Source organism: Protopterus annectens, chromosome 9.part0 (assembly GCF_019279795.1).
Source record: "Protopterus annectens isolate FY-2018-M chromosome 9.part0, PAN1.0, whole genome shotgun sequence".
NCBI lineage: Eukaryota > Metazoa > Chordata > Ceratodontiformes > Protopteridae > Protopterus > Protopterus annectens.
Genome location: NC_056743.1, coordinates 1,180,553,616 through 1,180,575,002, shown reverse-complemented (window position 1 = coordinate 1,180,575,002; position 21,387 = coordinate 1,180,553,616). Strand labels below are relative to the sequence as shown.

The 21,387-nt window shown below is 39.6% G+C and overlaps 1 protein-coding gene across 1 annotated transcript in view; it reads right to left on the bottom strand.

The window, feature by feature from the left end:
- The window catches only part of LOC122811912 (protein tyrosine phosphatase receptor type C associated protein), a 182,463-nt gene extending 181,506 nt beyond the window's left edge, over positions 1–957 (bottom strand). The window contains exon 1 of the mRNA XM_044084072.1: positions 736–957. Coding sequence (XP_043940007.1) covers positions 736–741 — 6 coding nt within the window. The 5' untranslated portion in view covers positions 742–957. The remainder of the gene's footprint in view (positions 1–735) is intronic.
- Positions 958–21,387: the final 20,430 nt, after the last annotated feature.

The following is a 21,387-nucleotide window of genomic DNA, read 5'->3' as shown; positions in this document are numbered from 1 at the left end:
TCTCCATACTCTGGAACAGACTCTCCATCCATGTGAAACAGAATCCGTCCCTAACCCTATTTAAACATAACTTTGACCAATGGATAGGAAACTGGAAATTCACTCAGGTTTTGGCCCCCATGTCTCTGATAGACAGAGACAGACAGTAATGCCCAAACTAAAATAACCCCCACATAACCTCTAGAAAGTTACTAACTAACTTCCTAATAAACACCCATGACAAATAGGGACACTATTGGGTTGGGTTTTGTGACTAGGCTTATAAAGGCTCTATACCTTATGAACTTGTAGAAAAACGTTTTGTACACATTTCTTCAATTTTATTTAAAACTTGGAACAAGTTCAAGATGAAAATATCATTCTTGGATCTTGATAAGTTCTCCCTGCTTAAATACAATTGAAAAAATCTTATCAGCATTTAATTGCACCAAAAATATGATACTGCATTCCGGCCAGACTATCACAGGTAAATACCACACAAAAGAGGGTACAAGACTAACTCAAGCAAGAAATGTCTCACTGAAATTGTTCTACTGTACCCCACTTTCTCCAACTTGCTTTTCTTTGCAGTCAAATTAAAGTAAAAAAAAAAATCAAGTAGGATAAGAAAATTAAACCTTTCTTCTCCTGTGGCCAGTTATAAACATATATTGCTGTCATCTCAAAACCATAAAAGAACACTCATAAACAAAACCACTTCTTTTGTTATATACAAGAAAGAACTTTAGAACTTACATGCATAAAATATTAAACACTGCTCCTGAAGTCTGTTACAGCATTTGTAGATGGAGTTGATAATTTTGGCTTTTCTGCAGTTTATTTTCCTTCTTTTTCTGGAGAAGACGATGTAATGTTGAACCAGCAGTGAGACACGCAAGAGTGAGAGATCAAGCAGCAGAGGCAGCTCAAATCTTTCTATTTCCTGTCACCCTGCCCAGTCTTTGAGCACATGTTCATCATAAACTGTTCCTGCAGCCCAAGCTCAACCACCGAAACAAGTATTGTACATGTACTAACTTCTACCTCGGATTCTTTGTGAAGAAGAAACACTTATTGCTAAAAACAGTTTCTAAAAATAGATCTCTTTGCATGTGACTTAGATGCTTGCACAGAGGCAGTGCAGCATCAACCCTTGACTGAATGTCATAGTGTTGCTGCTATAAATGAGTTATTTACATTTCTCGTAGTCATTAGTTATGCCTGTAAACTAAATGTTTGTGTAGCTCAGTAAAAATAAAGATGTGAATTTTAATGTGTCAGTTACTAATTATGAATTGTAGAACCTATGCTCGTCCAAGGGAGAAACATTTCTTAGTTACACATTTATTTATTTGTTTGTTTCTTTTCATTTTTAATTGGTTAAGGGCAGACCACTGATCCAGATGGACCATTTTAGTCTCAGCCCAGGGAGAATCTACAGTAAATTGTGAGATACATCAGATTTAAACACATAGCTATACAGCAGCATTCTAAGTCAAAACTATGTAATATTTACGACATTTACAAAAAATGTAAAATAGATAAAAGATAAAGTGATACTAAAACAATGCAGACAGATGGGGGTTTAAGAGGGGAAAGATGGGATATTACAGATATATTTCAGTTTAAAGATGAGAAGAGGTTGTTCACAGGAAATGAATAAGTAGAGGAAAAGTTCAGTCTCTTAAATTACTGAATAAAATTCCAGATTATACTGAGTTAAATCAGATGAAACAATATGGCATGTCATTGTGCTAGAAACAAGTATTATGCAATACTCAAAATTGCCAGTGTTTTTGTATCTTGCCTTAGCTATCTTTTTTGAAAATATAACACTCGGATTTTATAATTTCCTTCATTATAGCATCAATGATACTTTTTTTTTTGGGGGGGGGGGTTGCATAAATACATCTACTTATATGGTTGATAATGAATTTTAATATACACTTTAGAGGATAGAAGTGACAAAGTGTGTCAGAGGAGGTTAAATAGGTATAGATTATACTGTATTATTTTGCTGACCGTAATGCATTAGACTCCGTTTTGTTTAACTGAATATGTTCATATTTCAGCATAACTGAGCATATCCTTGCATCCCTGTAGCATGTTAGGAAAGGCATACATTAGCTGTGGATGATTATAGACTCTGCCACTGTTCACAGCACATTCATAGTAGTCTGAATTCACATTCATGAGTAACCTAGAGTGATTTACTCCTAAAACACTGTGTACACATTCTCATACTACTGAGATTCATAAAGATAAATGTAAAAGCCCCTAATCTGCATGCAAAACATGTAACTAGACCTGAAATTATGCAGAAATGTTGATTATTGTAGAATTAACTTGTCATTATTCGAGTTAGGTAGCAAATATTTTAGGAAACCAGAGACTTCTTAAATTAATACAATAATAAAACATATATATATAATTTAATAAGATGCACTTACAAACAGGTAACAGTTTTCTGTTAAATAAAGGAAAAGTTGCTTTTACTAATATCATGTGCATGTTGCGATGGGTATTAAAGAATAGTGTAAATATATCATTTGGAAGTGGTAATTCAGTACAGCAGCATTGCAAATGATTACTGATCTCTAAGGAAAATCATTACTTTGTTATCAAGTAGTGATTGTGCTTATATTGTAGAAATACAGTCATTAACTTATAAAGTGCTGCACTGGTACCGATGTTTTCTACTAATGTGAATGTGTCTTTACTGGGGGGGAGGTTCTGACTGTCAGTGATAAACGAAAAATGATATGAATATGTGACAATGTTAGTGGGTGAGGGTAGGAAGAATCTGCTAAAAAAGTGTTTGCTTTATTAATATGAATGTACCGCAACTGATGCTATAGCATGACTTCACTTAACTGGATTGTATATGTATATAACTATGGAGTTTGTGTCCCCTGACTCTTTTTGGAGGGTGGCAGGCACACATGGCCAGTGTTGTGCAGTTTGAATGATGATTCCATCCAAAAGTTTTTTGTGTATGACTGTGGCATTTTTTTGCTCTTTTTTAATATGCAGTAATAATGCAAAACAAGGGATCAAGGCAGAGAAAGGATAACTTCAGTCAGGAGGAAAACTGCATTCTCATGATAGCTCTTAGGACATATAGGAAACATGTCTTTGGTAAAGGAGGGCCCAAACAGGTTAAGAGGAATAAAGCCTGGAAGCAGGTTGTCCTCAACATTAATGCAGGAGATTGCAGAAAATGCACATCAACACATTGTAAGAAAAGGGTAAATGATATGGTAGGATGGGTTTACTTCAGATAAATGAAACACCTCTTACCCAAAGATGAATTTACTGAGATGACAACACCGAAATGTTACTTTACCGAATGACCACATAACCGACTGTGGTTACAGAGTAAGTATACACTTGGGCAACATAGGTAAATTTTCCCTTTTCCTCACTGTAGTGCGATCCTGGAGTTGGCATATTTAGTTGGGGGGGTTAGGGGGAGTAGACCCCCCACCTGGGTGGGTTTGACATACTGTGGTGTGTTTTTTCGTTGTTGGTTATAAAAAACTTTGTAAAAATCACTTGTCTTGAGCTGATGCTACAGAGAAGTTATGGTGATCTTTAACCTCAGTGACATAATCTCAGGGAAAATGTGGGATGGGTCCATAAACTTTAATGGACGCATACTGCTCATGGGCAGACACTCATCCATTAAAGTCTATGGACCTATGCCTTACATGATGCCACCTGAAGAAAATTCTAAATTAATTTGGGAAGTGGTTTCAATAAAAAGTTTACAAAACTTTTTACTGAAAAAAAGTAATTCCAAATAAATATAGGTAGACTACTGGAAAATGCATTGAGACAATTAACAAGATTCTTCACTGTGACTAAATACTTTAAACAGTACTACACAACAAGATGTGAATATCAAGCAAGCCTGGATTGTTGTGAGGTTAAATGCACTAAACAAAGGGCTTCTTTACCCCTATAAGGTGGGAGTTTGGCATAGTGGTTAAGGTGTTCACCTTATAGGCACAAAGTGCAGGCTTTGATTTTATGGGAGGTTTGGCATGATATTTAAAGTCTTTGCCACATAGGCACAAAGTATAGTGTTTGATTCTCATCTTGGGTTATTGGCTAGGTTTAAAATGGCCCTTCAGGGCAGTTTGTCTAGTATTCACCTATGAACCTATAAGGTATGTCATTAACTAGTACTGTCTACTCTAAAAGGTGTTCTTGCACTTAGAATTCACAGGCTGGGATTTAGAAACATTACCACCAGAGGTAAGCCATTTACCATTGGCAGCAGCTGCGGGTGGCTGTCTCTCTGGACCACCACAAATGCGAATGAGGCACTGCGTGGGAGCAATTAGTTAGTTAATTATGTACTATCCCCCAAAATTGCTTAGGGTAAATGCTTTATGCAGCTGAGTGATTCAGAGGACAATTGTGTAAATCCTTATCACTAAACACATTAGTTAACTCGGCCAATATTTCTCTATCACCCATTACTCCAAATGGGAGAGGTTGCATTAGAGTTACATGCTGGGGAATTAAGCAGATAGGTAGTGTTGGGTAGTGTGTGTGTGTGTGTGTGTGTGTGTGTGTTTGTATGTGGGTGTTTGTGTGAATGTTTGTAGAGGTATGAATGTTGTAAAATGAGTGTGTGTGTGTGTGTGTGTGTGTGTGTGTGTGTGTGCATGCGTGCATGCGTGTGTGGGTGGGTGTATCTGAAGGGTGGTCATATTAGTGGAGGTTAATTAAAGGATAGATAGGGTAGGTGTGTGTATGTATGGGTGAATAGTCGAGTATGTCTGTGAGTGCAATCTGGTAAAGATGTTTGTGCTTGATATACAATGTGTGTGTGTTTGTGTATGTGCACCTGTGTGTGTGGGGGGGAGGGGGATGCCATACCTGTAAACTCTAAATGGCCAATTAGCAATTCCTGCAGTACTGGGAAACTAGACATCAAAGACTTTTAAACAGTAATCTATGTAACATCAAATTTTAATGGAACAACAGGTTTTGTAACACAACAAACACATTGGCAAGAACACTATAAAGCAGGAACATTCTTTAATATTAACCTAATCCACTTATAAAGTTCACAGAGCTCAGATTTTGCATCTTGAAACATAATAGGGACACAAAAAAGTATGAAACTCTAAATTTGCATTATTAACTTACTTGTAATGCTATGATGTACAGGGCCCATGTTCAAGACCTCCATACAAAGCCATCAGGGACACTAGACAACACCATGGAGAATTTCTACATATTACTCTGATATACTCAAACAGTGAATGGTGCAACAAGTCTTGCATACGGATGCATTGATTGCGAAATAAGAAGAATGAAACTCTAATGTCTGGCATTATTGAATATTGAATGACTGTAATCATTTGTAATTTATAAGGGGACAGTGACAAATCTGGGGTTTTCTGTCTGGCAGTATGGCTGTGTGTGTGTGTGTGGGGGGGGTGGATGAGTGGGAGGCTCTGTTAACTTGAAGCATCGGCTGCCAGCAGTGACTACCACAAGACTGCAGAAAAGGGCCTGTCAATGCTTGCTGTAATCACAGAGCGATTCAAAGACATTCAAATAGGCCAGTATTGAGGTCTTTCCTCATTGTGGCTAATGTGTCTCTGAATTGTTGGTTTCAGCAATAATATAAAAGACCCCTTTTGTCAAAGCCTTACCACTCCCCACCTGGCCTGTTTGTGAATCCCCACCATAGTGCTCTGTGGTACAATGCAATGAAGACCTTATTTGTCTGCTTTTTTAAAATGAGATAAAGGAATCCCTTTGTTGTTGTTGGACATTTAAAGCAAGTAACATACAGTTACTTATTTCTTTTTTAATATATAATGCTCTATTGATGCATTATAGCTAGAGAATATAAAGGAGCTTTCCATTGTAACAAAATGATAGAAATTCCAGGGCTGCTGTGAGGCTTGGCAGCACTGGTGGAGGGACATCTATCCATGGAAGGTTTGAAATGTGACTATCATGTCCAGCCTAGAGGGCATTATTAGACTTGGCAATTGTTTATGTGTTTGTGTTTGTTGATATTTTATTGTTGTTTGTTGTAAAATGTATAGTTAAGTATTTTTTTTCTATCTACTTGGCATTTCTATTTTTGTTTATTCCTAGCACTGCATTTTCATAATTTTTTAAAGAAGCATTATGTGTTTGGTATTCACAGACTATGGGTCAGAATATTTGACAACATTCAAAGACCTTTCTCCTGGTGCTCCAGACTTTCTCTAATGTTAAACTTAGCAGTGATGATTTCTTGTTTGTGTCACCAGTATAATAGTCTTAAAAAGCATAAGGGTGGATGCTGGAGACGGATTTATGTGGGTTCTCTTGATTCTCTTGGTCTTCCAGTCATTAAGGTGACCAAGTGTTGCTCTTAAACATAACATTTTTCGAATGTTAGCTTAATGTGTGACGCATACAGGGACTGACTGTTTTGCTAGCCAGACAATGGTAGATCTGTGTATCACTGGCCTCCAAGCAGTCATTTAATTCCCATATGAGGTCCATCCATGACAAGCCTGGTATCATTTCGGACATGCTGCATGATGTTTGCCTTGCTTTCATCACACAGACCTGGCTGGATGAAAACTTTTTTTTTTTATGGTAGCAGGGTCCTCTGGGTTTCAATGGTGCAGCATCTGATAAATGGCACAATCAGCAGGTGGGGTTGTGATTTGTTGCCACCCTCCACTAAAACTGATTAATGTGATGTTTGCCCCTGCCAACACCTCTGAGTATGTCATGGGTACATGAGGAAGCTGTGGATTCCTCCCTCTTTGCCATTCACTTAATAATCCTATGATGTTCCTTGTTGACCTGATACTTTCCCCTAACCAATTAGTTTTGGATAGCCTCAGTTTATGGTTTGATGAAGAATCCATGATGCTAGTACAAGAAATCTTTTCTTTTATGAAGGGTTTAGGCTTCACTCAGGTAATTACCTCTGCTAATCAATATTATGAAAATATTTTGAACTTGGTACGACCACCTTTGACTTGGTGGTTGAACCTGGCTCAGACCACCATCTAGTTTAGTTTGTGGTGGCTCTACTCCAGTTACAGCCTTCCAAGTGATAATTCATGATCGATTTGTCCTAACCTTCCGCCAACTCCTTTTTATGCCTATTGCATGTGATACGGATGAGTTGCTTACATCATATAATACTGGTGTATGTTCCTAACTGCACCTGATTTTCCCATCACATGTACTCCCTGTACACCTCAAGCTATGAGAATCACATTATGACATGGATCTTCATACTATGAGAAGATCTAGGTGAAGGCTTGAACATGAATGGAAACATATTGGTTCCTTTCATGTCAAACTTGGCTTGATGTGCACTATGACATTTATCAGGCAGAGATCGCCCATATGATAACAGTGTTCCTGACCAGGGACACATACCTGGTGTGTCACTCTAACTAGCTGTGCTCTTCTTGGTAGTGGACAGCTAGAGTAATCTGGCTTGTTTTTCCAGTCATATTTTACTTTCCTCCAAGGAGCTTCAGCTGGTCATTTTTTTGCATTTAAGCTAAAATTACTGTGGACAGTTTCTTCTTTCATGATAAGCTCTGAGGGAGTTTTCAGTAACTGTGTGGAGTTGTCAGCTTGGATTTGGTGCGCCTTTCAGTAGATTGACTATTTTTAACTGGTTTCTCTTATTTCAGGTATGTCGTGTGTATGCTGGACTCATGCCAAAAGAGACTGCTGATAGACTTTCTTGAGGCACTTGAGCCAGTGATCTATTAAATTTTCTCTGCTTCGTCTGCTGTGGTTATTCCATCTGTGCTACAAGAGTCTTCAGTTACCCCAGTCATAAGGAAGTGTAACTTAGATCCTGGTGATTTGGATATTTACTATCAGTAACCTTCTGTTTATATGTAAGGTTATTCATAAAATTGTTTGCACACAGCTTGATTTCATTCTAAAGAATATCATGTTCACAGTCCATTCCATTCTGGTTTCTGTACTCCCAATAGTAGTAAGGTGGTATTTAGTCAGGTCTTTAATGATTGCCTAATGGTGAAGGATAAATGGAATTATTGTATTTTGGTGACAGATCACAACATTCTTTTAGATTCACTCCAAACCTATAGTGAAGCTAATGAACTACCCTAAAATGGTTTGCCTCTTAGTTCTCAGAATGTTCTCATTGGATTGTGTCTGTGATAAACCTTTCATTATTATACCCACAAAATCTAGGGTTTCACAGGGTACTATTTTGTTCTTAATGTGTATGCTTCCATTGTAGGTTCATAGGTACTTACTAGGCTATTGATCTATGAGGATCTTAAGAACCCCCATCCTTACATTTCCTTGGTAGATTTTAGCCCTTATATTTTATATATGAATAACCCGGAGGAACTCAGAACAAATATATGTTGAGACATTTACTTGTTGCCCCCTATGCATGAGGGACATGGGAGCTAAATCAGGGATGAATTTGTGGTTTCCCATCCATTCATTCAAATTATGTTTGACTAGAGTAACAGAGTACTTTACTTTATGTGGAGCAGAAGATACTTCCATTAAAGGGATATTCTCTGTGATAAACACCTATCCTGCAAAAGAGAATGAGATCCCCCGAGTTAGTGTTCGTGCTAGCATTAAACTTGCTAATGTGTAATAAGTCTGATAGATTAGGGTCTGTTGAGTAAATGCCAAAGAGGAGTGGCCCAAGGACTGAGCCCTGGGATACCACTAGCGACAAGTCTTTTGGAAGATGTAGAGCTACTCACCATAATTTCCTGGTTTGTATTTGTGAGCTAAATTGCTATCCAATGAGTTGGATAGTGATTTACATTTAGCTGGGAGAGCTTATCTCTGATGTCAGAGTGTGAGATAATGCTAAATGCTTTTGTTAGGTCTAGATATGTGGTATGTACTAATTTTCCCCCATCCATTGCTTCAGTAACCTTCTCAAAGAAATAGACCAGGTTGAGTAAGCAGGTTCTACCCTTGAAGAATCCAAATTGCCTTGGGTCGAGAGTTTGTAGGTTACTTATGTCCTTATTTATTAATTCTGCAATGATGCTTTCAATAGCCTTACAGATGAGGGTGGGCAGGCTTATGAGTCTATAATTATCAAGGTCCATCAATGTCTCACCTTTATGCAAGAGGATGACTGTTGCTGTCTTCCATTCATGTGGCATGAAGCCTATTTGAAGGCTGATACTGAATAAACTCTATATGGAGTCTGACAAGTTATGTTTTAGGCTGACCAGTAGGCAGTCTTGTATGTTGTCTGCCCATATAGAAGTAGTGTTCTTTGGATAGTGCCCTGAAGACTTGCTCTTGGGAGATTTGAGGGGAAGGTGTACATGTGGGCATGTGATCAGGGAATATAGGGGGGAGTGAAGTTTGAACTAAATTTGTCTGCTAGTAAATTGGCTATGTCCTCTGGGTCTAAGTATGTGATATCCTTCATTATATGATCTACACAGTACTGGGCATTGTTTCTGAGATTTCTAACAGAGTTATAGAATGCCTTGTGGTTATCCTTCACCCAAGTGGCTTTTTTTAACTTCATATTTGGCTTTGGTTGATTTGCTCAGGTTCTGGAGCTCTTTGTTGAGTTTAGCAACAACATTATTGTTATCTTGAGAGTTAAATTTATTTTTGCATGCATGAAATTAGTTTTTTTTTTCATTTATTATAGAGTCTAATAGTATTAGAGTTTTATTTTTAAATTTGAATTTGTAATTATTTCTGAAGGTAACAAATGCATCTATGCAACTATTTACATGTGCATAAATTTTGGCAGTAAAGGATTTGACATAAGCAATGGGGTCCTCGAGATGGAAGGGGCTTTTGAATTTAGCCTGCTCATCACTCAGTTTTAGTAGATTAGCCTTGGCATAATATCTGAAAAACAAGGTATTGAAAAATGTATCTGTCTTCAGTCTTAAGGTGAATGTGACTGATTTGTGGTTCAGTTTGACCAGGGAACAAATTACAATTGATGGAGAGCAAAGCTGTCCCATAATGGAAAGGATCAAGTCCAGGATTTTAACCTCCCTAGTTGGGATGTAGACTAAATGATTTAGAGAGTTTATTTTGATGAAGTCCAGAAATATCTGGGCTTACATGTTTGAGGAAGTATATATCTCCCAGTTAATGGAGGAGTAGCTCAAATCTCCTAGGAGAATGGTATTTGGCTTAATGCCTAAGGACTCCATGCTGGTTAGTTAGAAGATATGAGCTGAGGGGGCATAGAGGGGGGTCCTATAATTAGCTATGATATGATAATATGTTTTGTTAATGGTAAGCTGGGCGTGGAGGAGTTCTAGGTCATTATCTTATCTAAGGAGTCTAAAAGCGAAATGTTTTTGAAAATATGGAGACACCACCAGTTTTAGTGCCTTCATCTAATGCGGTGGGCCTGAATTTGTGTTAGTCATTGAAACTCTGCATCAATGTAGTGCTGTCATTGTTCTTGAACCAGATCTCTGTGATGATGCATTTGTCAATGCTTTCCAGAGTAAGGAATAGAGTGCTTTTGCTAAGGCTCCAAGCATTGATGAGCAATACCTTTATGTTATCCAGATTTTGTTTTTCTCTGTTGTAAGGTTTAGAATGCAGACTTTGCCTAAAAAAGGCACTATGGATGAGGACAAGGATTTAGCCAATATACAAAAGCCTTGGAGGTGCAAGGAATCCTTGAAAAGGCACTTATAGCTGTTTACCATCTCCTCCCAGACTGATATATATTGTACCCCCTTAGAATATCACCTGCAGCTAAGCCAATTGTTGAAATTAATAATCTTTTGTTGGTATTGTGGCATCATTCTTGGTGATGGTAGAATGCTGCTCAGGGCTAGGTTCATACCTGCCTCAGACCCATATTCCAAGACCTCCATCATGTCGCTCTTCATGTAGTCCAGGAAGGTACTTAAGTCATTTACACTCACAAGCACTATGATTCATTCATATGTGTACTTGCGGTGCAATGACATGAGTGCATGCGTGATGTAGCGAATCCTGGCACCTGATATGTAACTGACTGTGACTTTCATGCACAACCTTGTAAATGGTGCATCAGTGTGTTTCCCTATGGAGTCACCTATGACTAAGCTATTGCAAATAATGGAGGTTTACCTTATGGGCTTTTGAACTGGATCCATGCAATTCTTAGATGTATGTTTCATGGTAGGTACTGCTTGTGTTATGTGTTTGTGAGGATGCTGAGGGTACTTGTTTCTTAGGTTATAGTCAGGAGGCCTTTGTGGTTTAGATAGGTTACATTTAAGAGCCTCAGCATATGTGGGTCTATGTGTTTGGTCTGAGATGTGTGTGATAGGTTTAATGTGATGTTGTGTGGTACTGACAACCTGCATGTTATTTATTGTGATCTTTGTGTGAGGGTTTTGTATCCAACAGCATTATGTAACTACATCTGTCACACACTGTTAGTCTGTTTAAGAAGTAAGAGGGTGTTAGTAAATATAAGATAATTGCTACGTTATTTTAGGATGCCCATTTCAATACAGTATGAGCTCATTAGAAAGAGAAGTATGCATTGTGTTTGTTAAGCTAATTAGACTCAGTTTTACATCTGTTTTTACAAGGACAAATTATTTTCTCAGAGTTCATTTGGTGAAGACTTGGAATGCATCCAGGACTGGATAACTACCAGCCACTTGAGACTTATCATGACCCCAGAACAGTTACCATGGTTATTCATGCCACCTTAAAGGATTCCAGCCCTAAGTCCTACATTTGTTTATAATGGTGACAGGTTGGCATTCATGAGGAAGGTTAAAAATGTTGGTGTTAATACTGATGACATCTTGCTTTCATCGTCACAATACTGTGTATTAAGCACCTTCTTCCCCCTAGAAGGCCTTTAAGTGGTGGTGGTGGTGCATGACTTGGTGTATTCACATATTGGTTACTCTAACTCCAGTTACTAGGAGCTTTCTATAATAGTTTCTATTGTTCATCTGCAGCTGGTGCAGAATTTTGCTGCTCATTTGCTAAGAGGTACTTCGAGCTGCCTTCCTAGTCCTCCAGCTCTGTAGCGCCTGCACTGGTTGTCAGTTTGCTTATGCATCATCTGTAAAGTTCTGCAATTAGTACTTTTAGATTTGGATGATATGGGTCCTCCATATCTTATGGAGCTCTTGAGTCGCTGGTTGGGCTCCTTTGTTCTTCTTTCAAGAGGTTACAGAAGGAGTTCAGAGTGTTTGTGGAGACCTCTCATATGTGATTATATAGCTATGAAGCTCCACACCTCTGCAACCCAATGTAATGCCCCACTTTGTCAGGATTTAAGCATTAAGTAATTTGTTTTTCTTAGCATATGATATTTACAGTATTATTTATCTACTTATTTATTATTTTATATCAGTATAGTATTGATTCTTGGGTCTGTATTATAACATTGAAGTCTTAAAACTTCGAATGCTATAATATCGAACCCATTCGATTGAAAGACCATAAAATCGAACAGTCAGAATAGCGAATTTTTTCCCAGGAAAAATTTGCTGTTCCAACAAACATACACACAATACAAGCACACCAAAATAAATAATCCACACACATACACTTCACAAAACCCGACACTAAACCATACATACACAACTAACTATCCACTCACCTTAACCCAACCCTAACCCTAAGGTCCGTAACTACCGCACACTCACCTTAACCACTCCCTAACCCTAAAATCCCTATCGCACACTCACCTTACCCACCCCCTAACCCTAAAGACCCTATCGCACACTCACCTTACCCACTCCCTAACCCTAAGGTCCCTATCGCACACTTACCTTAACCCGGTCCATAACTTCACTCCACAGTCGAGGAAATAGAGAAGCTCTTTTGTAGTTCACTGTTTAAAATCTGCGTTTGCACGGCTTTGCGCGGTTGTGCGCATAGCGCAGCGCCGGTTAAACAAGGTTAAACTTTTTCTGGCTCCGCCAAGTCTGCTCTTCAAATTTTCCCTTAAGGAAGTTCTACTCTTAGTATAACCAGACTACTCACTGTATTATAAGCCTAGCACTTGTTCTTAATACTTCTCTACTAAGTAAGCACTCTCGTACTAAGTAAAGCACTACATCTACTTACCACCCCTGTGAATATCCACTTCCCTTAAAGGTATACCACTCCCTTATACTGTTCTAGCATGTCGAGTGGTAGATTACTGGCGTCATCTCCAGTTCAGCTGGTCAATCTGGGTATCTTGAGACAATGCTACAATTGTCTCATGTACACAGACAACCCTCTCCTCCTCCCAACAAACACAAATACATGTGAGAGATGCAACTATATAGCCAAACTGGAGGCTGAACTCTCTCAACTCAGGGCTGGCATGACCAGACAGGAGGAGATGGCAACCACACACACAACAATCCCAGTCCCACATAGACCTACCACATCTGCAAACCAAGCACATAAAAACACAAAGACATACTCGGAGGCTCTAATAAAAAACTTACCAAAACAACAGAGGCTCCCAAAGCAGACATCCAAAAATCCACCACCTCAAAACAAAACACATGCAACACATACTTCAATAAATCAGTGTGTCGACCAATCGCAGCCCTTAAGGCCAAACACCTTGCCTGATACACTAGTAATAGGTGACTCCATAGTCAGACACACTGATGTCCCACTGACCAGGATGAACAAGGAGAAGGTGACTGTGAGCTGTCTATCGGGAGTTAGGATCCGCCACATAACACACGCACTCAGGTCACTCCAAAGCAAGTACAAATATGACTCCGTCATTGTCCATGCTGGTGTGAATGACCTGAGACGTACCTCCCTGGACTACATGAAAAGAGACATAGAGGAGCTCTCCGATTATGTAGCCCAGGCTGGTATGACCCTGACCCTGAGCAGCATCTTGCCCTCACCAAGAATGATACCACAATACAAAGACAAGATGATCAGCTTTAACAATTGGCTCAAGTACTGGTGTCATTCTAAGGGGATCCAATGTCTGTCCACCTGGGATGATATGTTGGACAAGCCATGCTGCTTCGCAAGGGATGGCTTACACCTGTCACCACTGGGCTTCCTGATATTGGCTAAGGCTCTTGCCACCCCCATAGTGCCTTTTTTAGGCAAGGCTCAAAAGACAAACCCACCTCCTTAGAAAACAAAAATGGAAAAAAACTAAGGGTAATGCTGCTCAATGCCAGAAGTCTAAATCTCAAGATGCAGGCACTTGATGCACTCCTCAGCATGGAGAACATTGACGTCTGTGCAGTAACTGAAACCTGGTTCAAGGCTCCTGAGAGCACCCCAGCACTACCAGGCTATACCTCGTATCATGCTTTTCGGCCCCAAAACCCGGGCCGAACCACAAAGGGAGGGGGAGTGTCCATATTCATAAAGGACACCCACACCTCCAGGTTAGTAGCAACACATGAAGCATCAGAGACCATACAGGTGCAATTAACCATAGGCAAAACTGCTATACAACTGGTAGTATGTTACAGACCACCCTCCCAATCTCAAGAACCCCACTCAGCCTTCCTGAAGACATTGTAGGATATAAATGTATCACAAAATACCATCATACTGGGAGACTTCAACTACCCAAACATAGATTGGGTACATTATTCTAGCCCTAATACCCTAGCCCAAAGGTTCCTGGAATTCATAAATTCAAATGCACTGGAACAACTAGTCACCTCTCCCACTAGGGGAGATAATATACCAGACCTGATCATCACAAACATGGGCACAAAATGCTCCACACCGGAAGTATACCCCTCACTAGTGAGATCTGACCACAAACTAATCACCCTGGATATACATATCCCACCTCCACCCCCAGCACAAAAGACCACAGTGAAAAACTTCTCAAAAGCAGACTTCACTCTTCTTAAGACTGAGATGGTATCCTTTAAGCCCACTGTGCCAGTGGATACCACATCCCACAATGCCGAATCCTTCACAAATGCTTTCTATGGACATCTCCAAGAATGCATGGATCATGCAATCCCAAACAAATCCAAGTCCCTCTCCACCAAATGTAAGCATCCTGTCTGGTGGACCACAGCCATAAATTAATTGTATAATAAAAGAAGGAAGCTACTGCACGTCAGAGCGAAATCCCATGAAGGGAAGACATCTCTCATCAACATTAGCAGAAAACTACGTTCTCTCATAAAAACATCCAAGGCAAACTTTGAGAGAAAAATCGCTAAGGACACTAAAGATAACCACAAAGCCTTCTTCAGCTATGTTAGAAACCTGGGCGGAAACCCTCAGATATGCTCAGAGTTGGTTCACAACAACAAAAAATACACTGAACCCACAGATATTGCTAACATTCTGGCTGACAGGTTCAGTGCTAATTTCTCCCCTCCTTCACCCCCAAAAGAAGAAATACTTATCCCAGCTGAATGTAATCTCCCTGTCATCTCAGATGTCCAAGTGAGAACCACCCTAAACAAAGCAAAAAACACAGCATCAATGGGACCTGACGGTATCCCGGGGTGCGTGTTACGTGAACTCCAAGAGGAGCTAAACCCACACATAAAAATGCTATTTAACTTTAGCCTTACTTTGGGATATGTACCTCAACACTGGCGTACAGCAACAGTGGTCCCACTCCACAAGGGGGGTGCCTCTACAGACCCTGGAAACTACCGCCCCATAAGCTTAACTAGCCTGGTCTGCAAAGCTATGGAAAGAATCATTATGGAACTCATAAACAGAGACATAGGGGACCTACAGACACTTGACCCCACCCAGTTCGGCTTTGTAAAGGGCAGATCCTGCCTTTTAAACCTGGTTGACTTTTCGAAACAGTCACTAGAGCCATTGATGAGGGCAAAGCATTCCATACAGCATACCTGGACTTGGCTAAGGCCTTCGACACAATACCCCACTCAGGCATCATAGATAAGCTAAACAGCTTAAAAGTAAACCCTTATGTCACTAGATGGGTTGCAAACTGGCTAAAGGACAGAACCCATAAAGTTAAAATCGCTGGAGCAATGTCAGACTCAAAGCCAGTCACAAGTGGTGTCCCACAGGGATCTGTCCTGGGACCCCTCTTGTTCGGCATTTATTTCTCAGATGTTAAAGCAAACATGGGAGGGCTGTGGCTGACAAAGTTCACAGATGACTGCAAACTAGGCACCATAGTCGATACACCAGCAGACACACACATCCTACAAAAAGGCCTCACTGAAACGGACAACTGGTGCCGTAGTCACGGCCTTAAACTAAATGCCAAAAAATGTATAGTCATCCCTTTTGGAAAAAACAAAGTACCCACAAATTATCACATAGACAGCAACCCACTGAGTACAGAAAAGTAATCAGAGACCTAGGGACCCAAGTAGACAGCGACCTCTCATTTGACACCCACGTTGCTAAAGTGGTTAGAAAAACATTCTACCTTGCACACCTCATCATGAAGGGATTCACATCCAGATCCAAGGATGTCAGTGTACCCCTATATTCCTCCCTCATCAGACCCATGATTGAGTACAATGCCCCATTTGGTATGTACCTCACCCGGCATTTGCAACAGCTGGAGAGACCACAAAAGTACCTCACCAAAAGGATCAAGGGTCTCCAACATATGTCTTATTCTGCCAGACTAAAGAAACTTCAGCTCTATTCAGTAGCATACCGCCTGCTCAGAGGTGATCTCTGCCTGACGTACAAGGCCATGTCCAATCAGGATCTGATGGACATGCTCCACCTCAAAAAATCCAAATCCATCAGGACCACGAGAGCTAAAGACTTAAACCTCGGCACAAGTATGAATAGGACATGCTGGAGGGATAGATTCATAACCCAGAGGCTTCCCATGCTTTGGAACAGGATCCTAGTTCATATTAGGCATTTTCTTAGGGAAAAAAATCAGTAGGCCAACCAGACATGACACGCCATCTCAGACATTACAAAGTGGGGGGCTGTGCCCCCACCCCCCCAACTAAATATACCAACACTAAGATTGCATTACAGTGGAGTAAAGGGCAATTTCATGGAGATGGCCAAGTGATTTATTTCCCTAGGAAAAAAATTGGTGATCTGACCATTTGCGGTAGTGGTATTTCGATGATTATGTGTTCCTGAAATGGCATTCAGTGTTCTGCCATTTTGACAACATAATATAGACCCAGTGTTAACATGTATGAGTGTAGTAGTCAGTCTGTTTATAAGTTTATTTAAGTTTAAGGTACAAAGCCTCATTCCTGATGTGTTTGTGTGTAATAAAGTTGCTTGAACCAAACCCCTGACTGTTCATCTGTTTTATCCTGACCGGACGAGTGACATGGTGTTAGAACCAGGTTGAGAGTGCAAGTTCTTCAAACCATGTGGTGCAGAGTTGAAGGTGAAGGTATATTGAGCAGGTTGGGTGATACAGTGCTCACACAATCAAAAAGGGCCAGAAACGAACTTCAGGTAACTAAAACTTGCACAGATGATTTATTTTGCAAAGAAAATGACACTGAGCATTTGTAAGGCACAAAATGCATTATTAATCAAACGAAAGGCACAAAACACATTATTAATTAAACGAAGTGTTCAAGACCATGATATTTGAGAAAACTATCAGAAATATTTATATGGGACTCAGAATTACCTCTGATTTGCATAATGAGCATGTTTAAAATAGAACAAGCACAAGAAAAGTTTAATAAGCATGATAAGTTGTTAAATGGGCATAGCGAGTACAATAAAAGGGCAAAATAAGCTTAAAGAGTGAGGCAACTGCATGTTTTTTTGTAAAAGACCATGTTTTGGGCATAAACTACTATTTCACATTGACTGGAGCCATTCAAAGCATAGTTAGAGTTGTTCAAAGTATCTCAGAGTGTGCAAATTGTTTGCAGTGTGTGCTTTATTACAGTGTAATTATTTCAAAGAGTTTGCTGTGTGCGAAGTACAGTTATTTTGCAAAGTGCAGTCAAAGTACAGCTATTTCAAAAAAGTTTCTTGTGCTGTGTACATTTATTCGCAGAGTGCTGCCATTTCAAAGTGTTTCTTACACTGTATAGAGTTATTTCACAAAGTACAGTCATTTTGAAAGGGTCTTGTGCTGTATACAGTTTATTTGCAAAGTACATCCATTTCAAAGTGTTTCTTACTCTGAGCTTCTTCGCTGTGTACAGTTTGTTTACAAAGTATGGCCATTTCAAAGTATTTCTTACACTGATGAGTAATTTCACAAGGTGCAGTGGTTTTAAAGTGTTCTTGTGCTGCAGAGACTTATATGGCAAAGTGCAGTTATTTCAAACAGTCTATTGGGCATAATTACAAGTTCTGGCATACATTTATGTGTGTATGTACGTACATAATTCCAAGCACCTTCACTACTGTGTGTTGATATGGCAGACGCATTTCACAAACCCAGTCCACTTGTGTTTGATCATAATATTGCAGAGAATTGGACAGTATTGGAGCAGGAATATAATATTTTCATACAAGCAGCTTTTTCTGACAAAGATGCATGTACAAGGGCATTCATTTTGCTTAACTTAGCTGGTAAGAGGCCATTGAAAGACAGCATTAATTTGTGTATGCACCAGCAGTATATGCAGGACAAGGGGAAAAATGTCATATTGTTGTACTGGCTGAAACAAGAGAGGACCCTGAGTGCTTGAAATGTAAATATAGAGAAATGTGCACCCCCCCAGACAAATGTTACATTACAGAGGCACCTATTTTATACAAGAGACTAAAAGCCAAGCGAAACTTTTGCAGCTTATATCACTGACATGAGAAATAAGGTGAAAATGTGCAGATTTGGTGATATGACAGATTAGTTAATAAAGGACAGGCTTGTGTGTGGTGTTAACAGTGCTACAGTGAGAAAGATTTTGCTTCTTGACAGTAATTTAATGTTGAGCAAAGCCATAGAGATTTGTCAAATCCATGAACTCACAGAAAGGCACACAAGTATTTTTGCAAGGAGGGCCGGCCTTAGCTGAAATGGCACCCTAGGCAAAGTAGTGGTCTGGTGCCCTTTAAGCCCCACCCACACCATACTCATGAAGCACCCCTGTTTAAGCCACACCCACAGGTAGGTCACTCCCCATGAAAGCCACTCCAGTTATTTCCTTCAATTATTTAAATGCATGAAAATCAATAAAACACTGTCATACTATAGGAAGAAAATATACCTTGTAATGTAGTTAAACTATCATACTATTTTTCCATTAGCAAGCATTTTCTGATAGATATGAAATCTTGAAATTCAGACAGTAGCTGATGACCATAGAACATTTTGAGAGATTATATCTGACAGAAAATGCAAGCCAAAATTAGAGCCCAGGGACACTTGAACACACAGTGATTTCATGCAAATGCAACAAACTGAAACACGGCCCATAACCCTATTTTCTTTCACTTTTCTCAAAATCCAGCATCAGGGCTGGAAAGAGAAAGCCATGGGGGAGGGGGTACAAGAGAGAATCTGAAATATATAACTGTGCTAATTACTTCTGTGATGCCTGTGCACTAGCCCAGTAATCAATGGGCCTCAATCCTCATCACTGGCAACAAGTGAGGGGCATACACAATGGGGAGGATGACAAGTATACACATAATAAAGTACAGTTTCCCTTAGGAGCACACAGAGATCACAGTCAGTCTGGAGCTGGTTTCTCCCTCTTTCTCCAGATCCCCAATAAGACTCCCCACTAGCACAGCTATAAGGTTAAGATCTCAGCTGAGGGGCCAAGCCAAGATCTTTAGCAACCTCTCTGTCCAACCAGTGCTTTGTGTCCCTGCCCAAGTAACTGACACACACACACACACACTTTGAGCTTTGGTTTCTATACAAGCACACATACACACAGACACACACACACACACAGACACACACACACACACACACACACACACACACACACACACACACACACACACACACACACACACACACCTGAGGAAGGCTGGGACATGTTTACTAGCTATACCCCCTTTTGCCTAGACTATAAGGTAGTTTTCACTGCCACCAAACTCGTCTTATCAGCTACTAAAGGGCCTTTACAAAGGATGTGCAATCCTAATGTATAATGTTACTATTAATCCAAATGGTAGTTTTGACCAAGAACAAGGCTGTTTAGGAGTGGCCTGTACAGTGTCACGAAATACATATGCAAGTACTCCAAGAGCTTAAATATGTCTCACAAATATCAGCCACAAAGATAGGTTTAAATATATTTAATAATAAATAATAAAAGAACAAGACAATACTCAGTCAATCAACACAGTATCATTAGAGTTCAAAATCACAGGAAATATTTTAAAACAACATTGCAGGACAGTCGCAAATAAATACAAAAACATCTAAACTAATCTTTACTATACTCTTATCTATATCTAAGAGATATACTATGCCCTGAATCTCAGTTACAGAGAAGTGCAGATGTGATGATGAGTGGATGTTTCCAGGTCAGAGACAAAATACAAAATGTCCAGTGTCTCTCTGAGAGAGTTCTTAAATCACTATCAAATATTATTGCTGGGTTAGCTTGGCTGACATCACTCTATGTCACTTGATTCAGTTTCCAGGCTAAACAGAAACTTAGAATTTTCACATCTCTGTGTGAGAAATACATATCTCTCAGATCTGTGCAGCTGCTAGGAAGTCATAAAGCAATAAAACACATTTTATATTTTAAACCTAGTAACTGCTTCTCTCCAAGACAATAGAAAAAACGTCTAGCTCTAGACATCCTGTCTCCTTGCTGCATTAAAACTAACTTTTATAGAACACCGCTAAAGCACTTAATTTCAACTTATTTTCTTGAAGTTTTCTAAGTTAATCTTCTGTGTTCCATCAGGGTATGTTGTGGGTACATTCTTGAAGCTCAGTACATAACATATAGTTCTGTATAAATCATATCAATATTCACAGATAACATATCATTATTTACAAAATTCCAGATAGCTCGGCTGGCAGTGTCACAACTTCTTTCATCTTCTTCCTAATCCAGCCATAAAGGCGTATATCATAGTCAGAGTGTGGAGTACATGAGGAGTGTGAGGAGTCAAAATGCCTGTGAAGGCAAAGGGCAGTTACTTTTACACTGTGACTGTTAGGTGCCATGAAGAGTATATATATATATATATATATATATATGGAGGAGGCCAGGGGACTATATAGGCCTTGTGTCAGTGTGCAACACACCTCTCAATTTCTATCATTTTAGCATTGCACTATGATTTCTGTCTTCAGATTTAGGCTTGTTTTTCCTAAATTTACTCATTGTCTTAAAGTTTGGCATGGTTAAGGGTACACACATTATTTAACTATGAGCACAACAATTGCTATTCACCTCTTGTAAGGGTCTAGTGCCAAAAAAAAAAAAAAAACACACAGATTACCTATTTGTTGAGCTGGCAAGCCCTCTGGACACAGCCTGTGATTAAGTGACTTCCTCAAGGTCACATGGTAAGCAAATG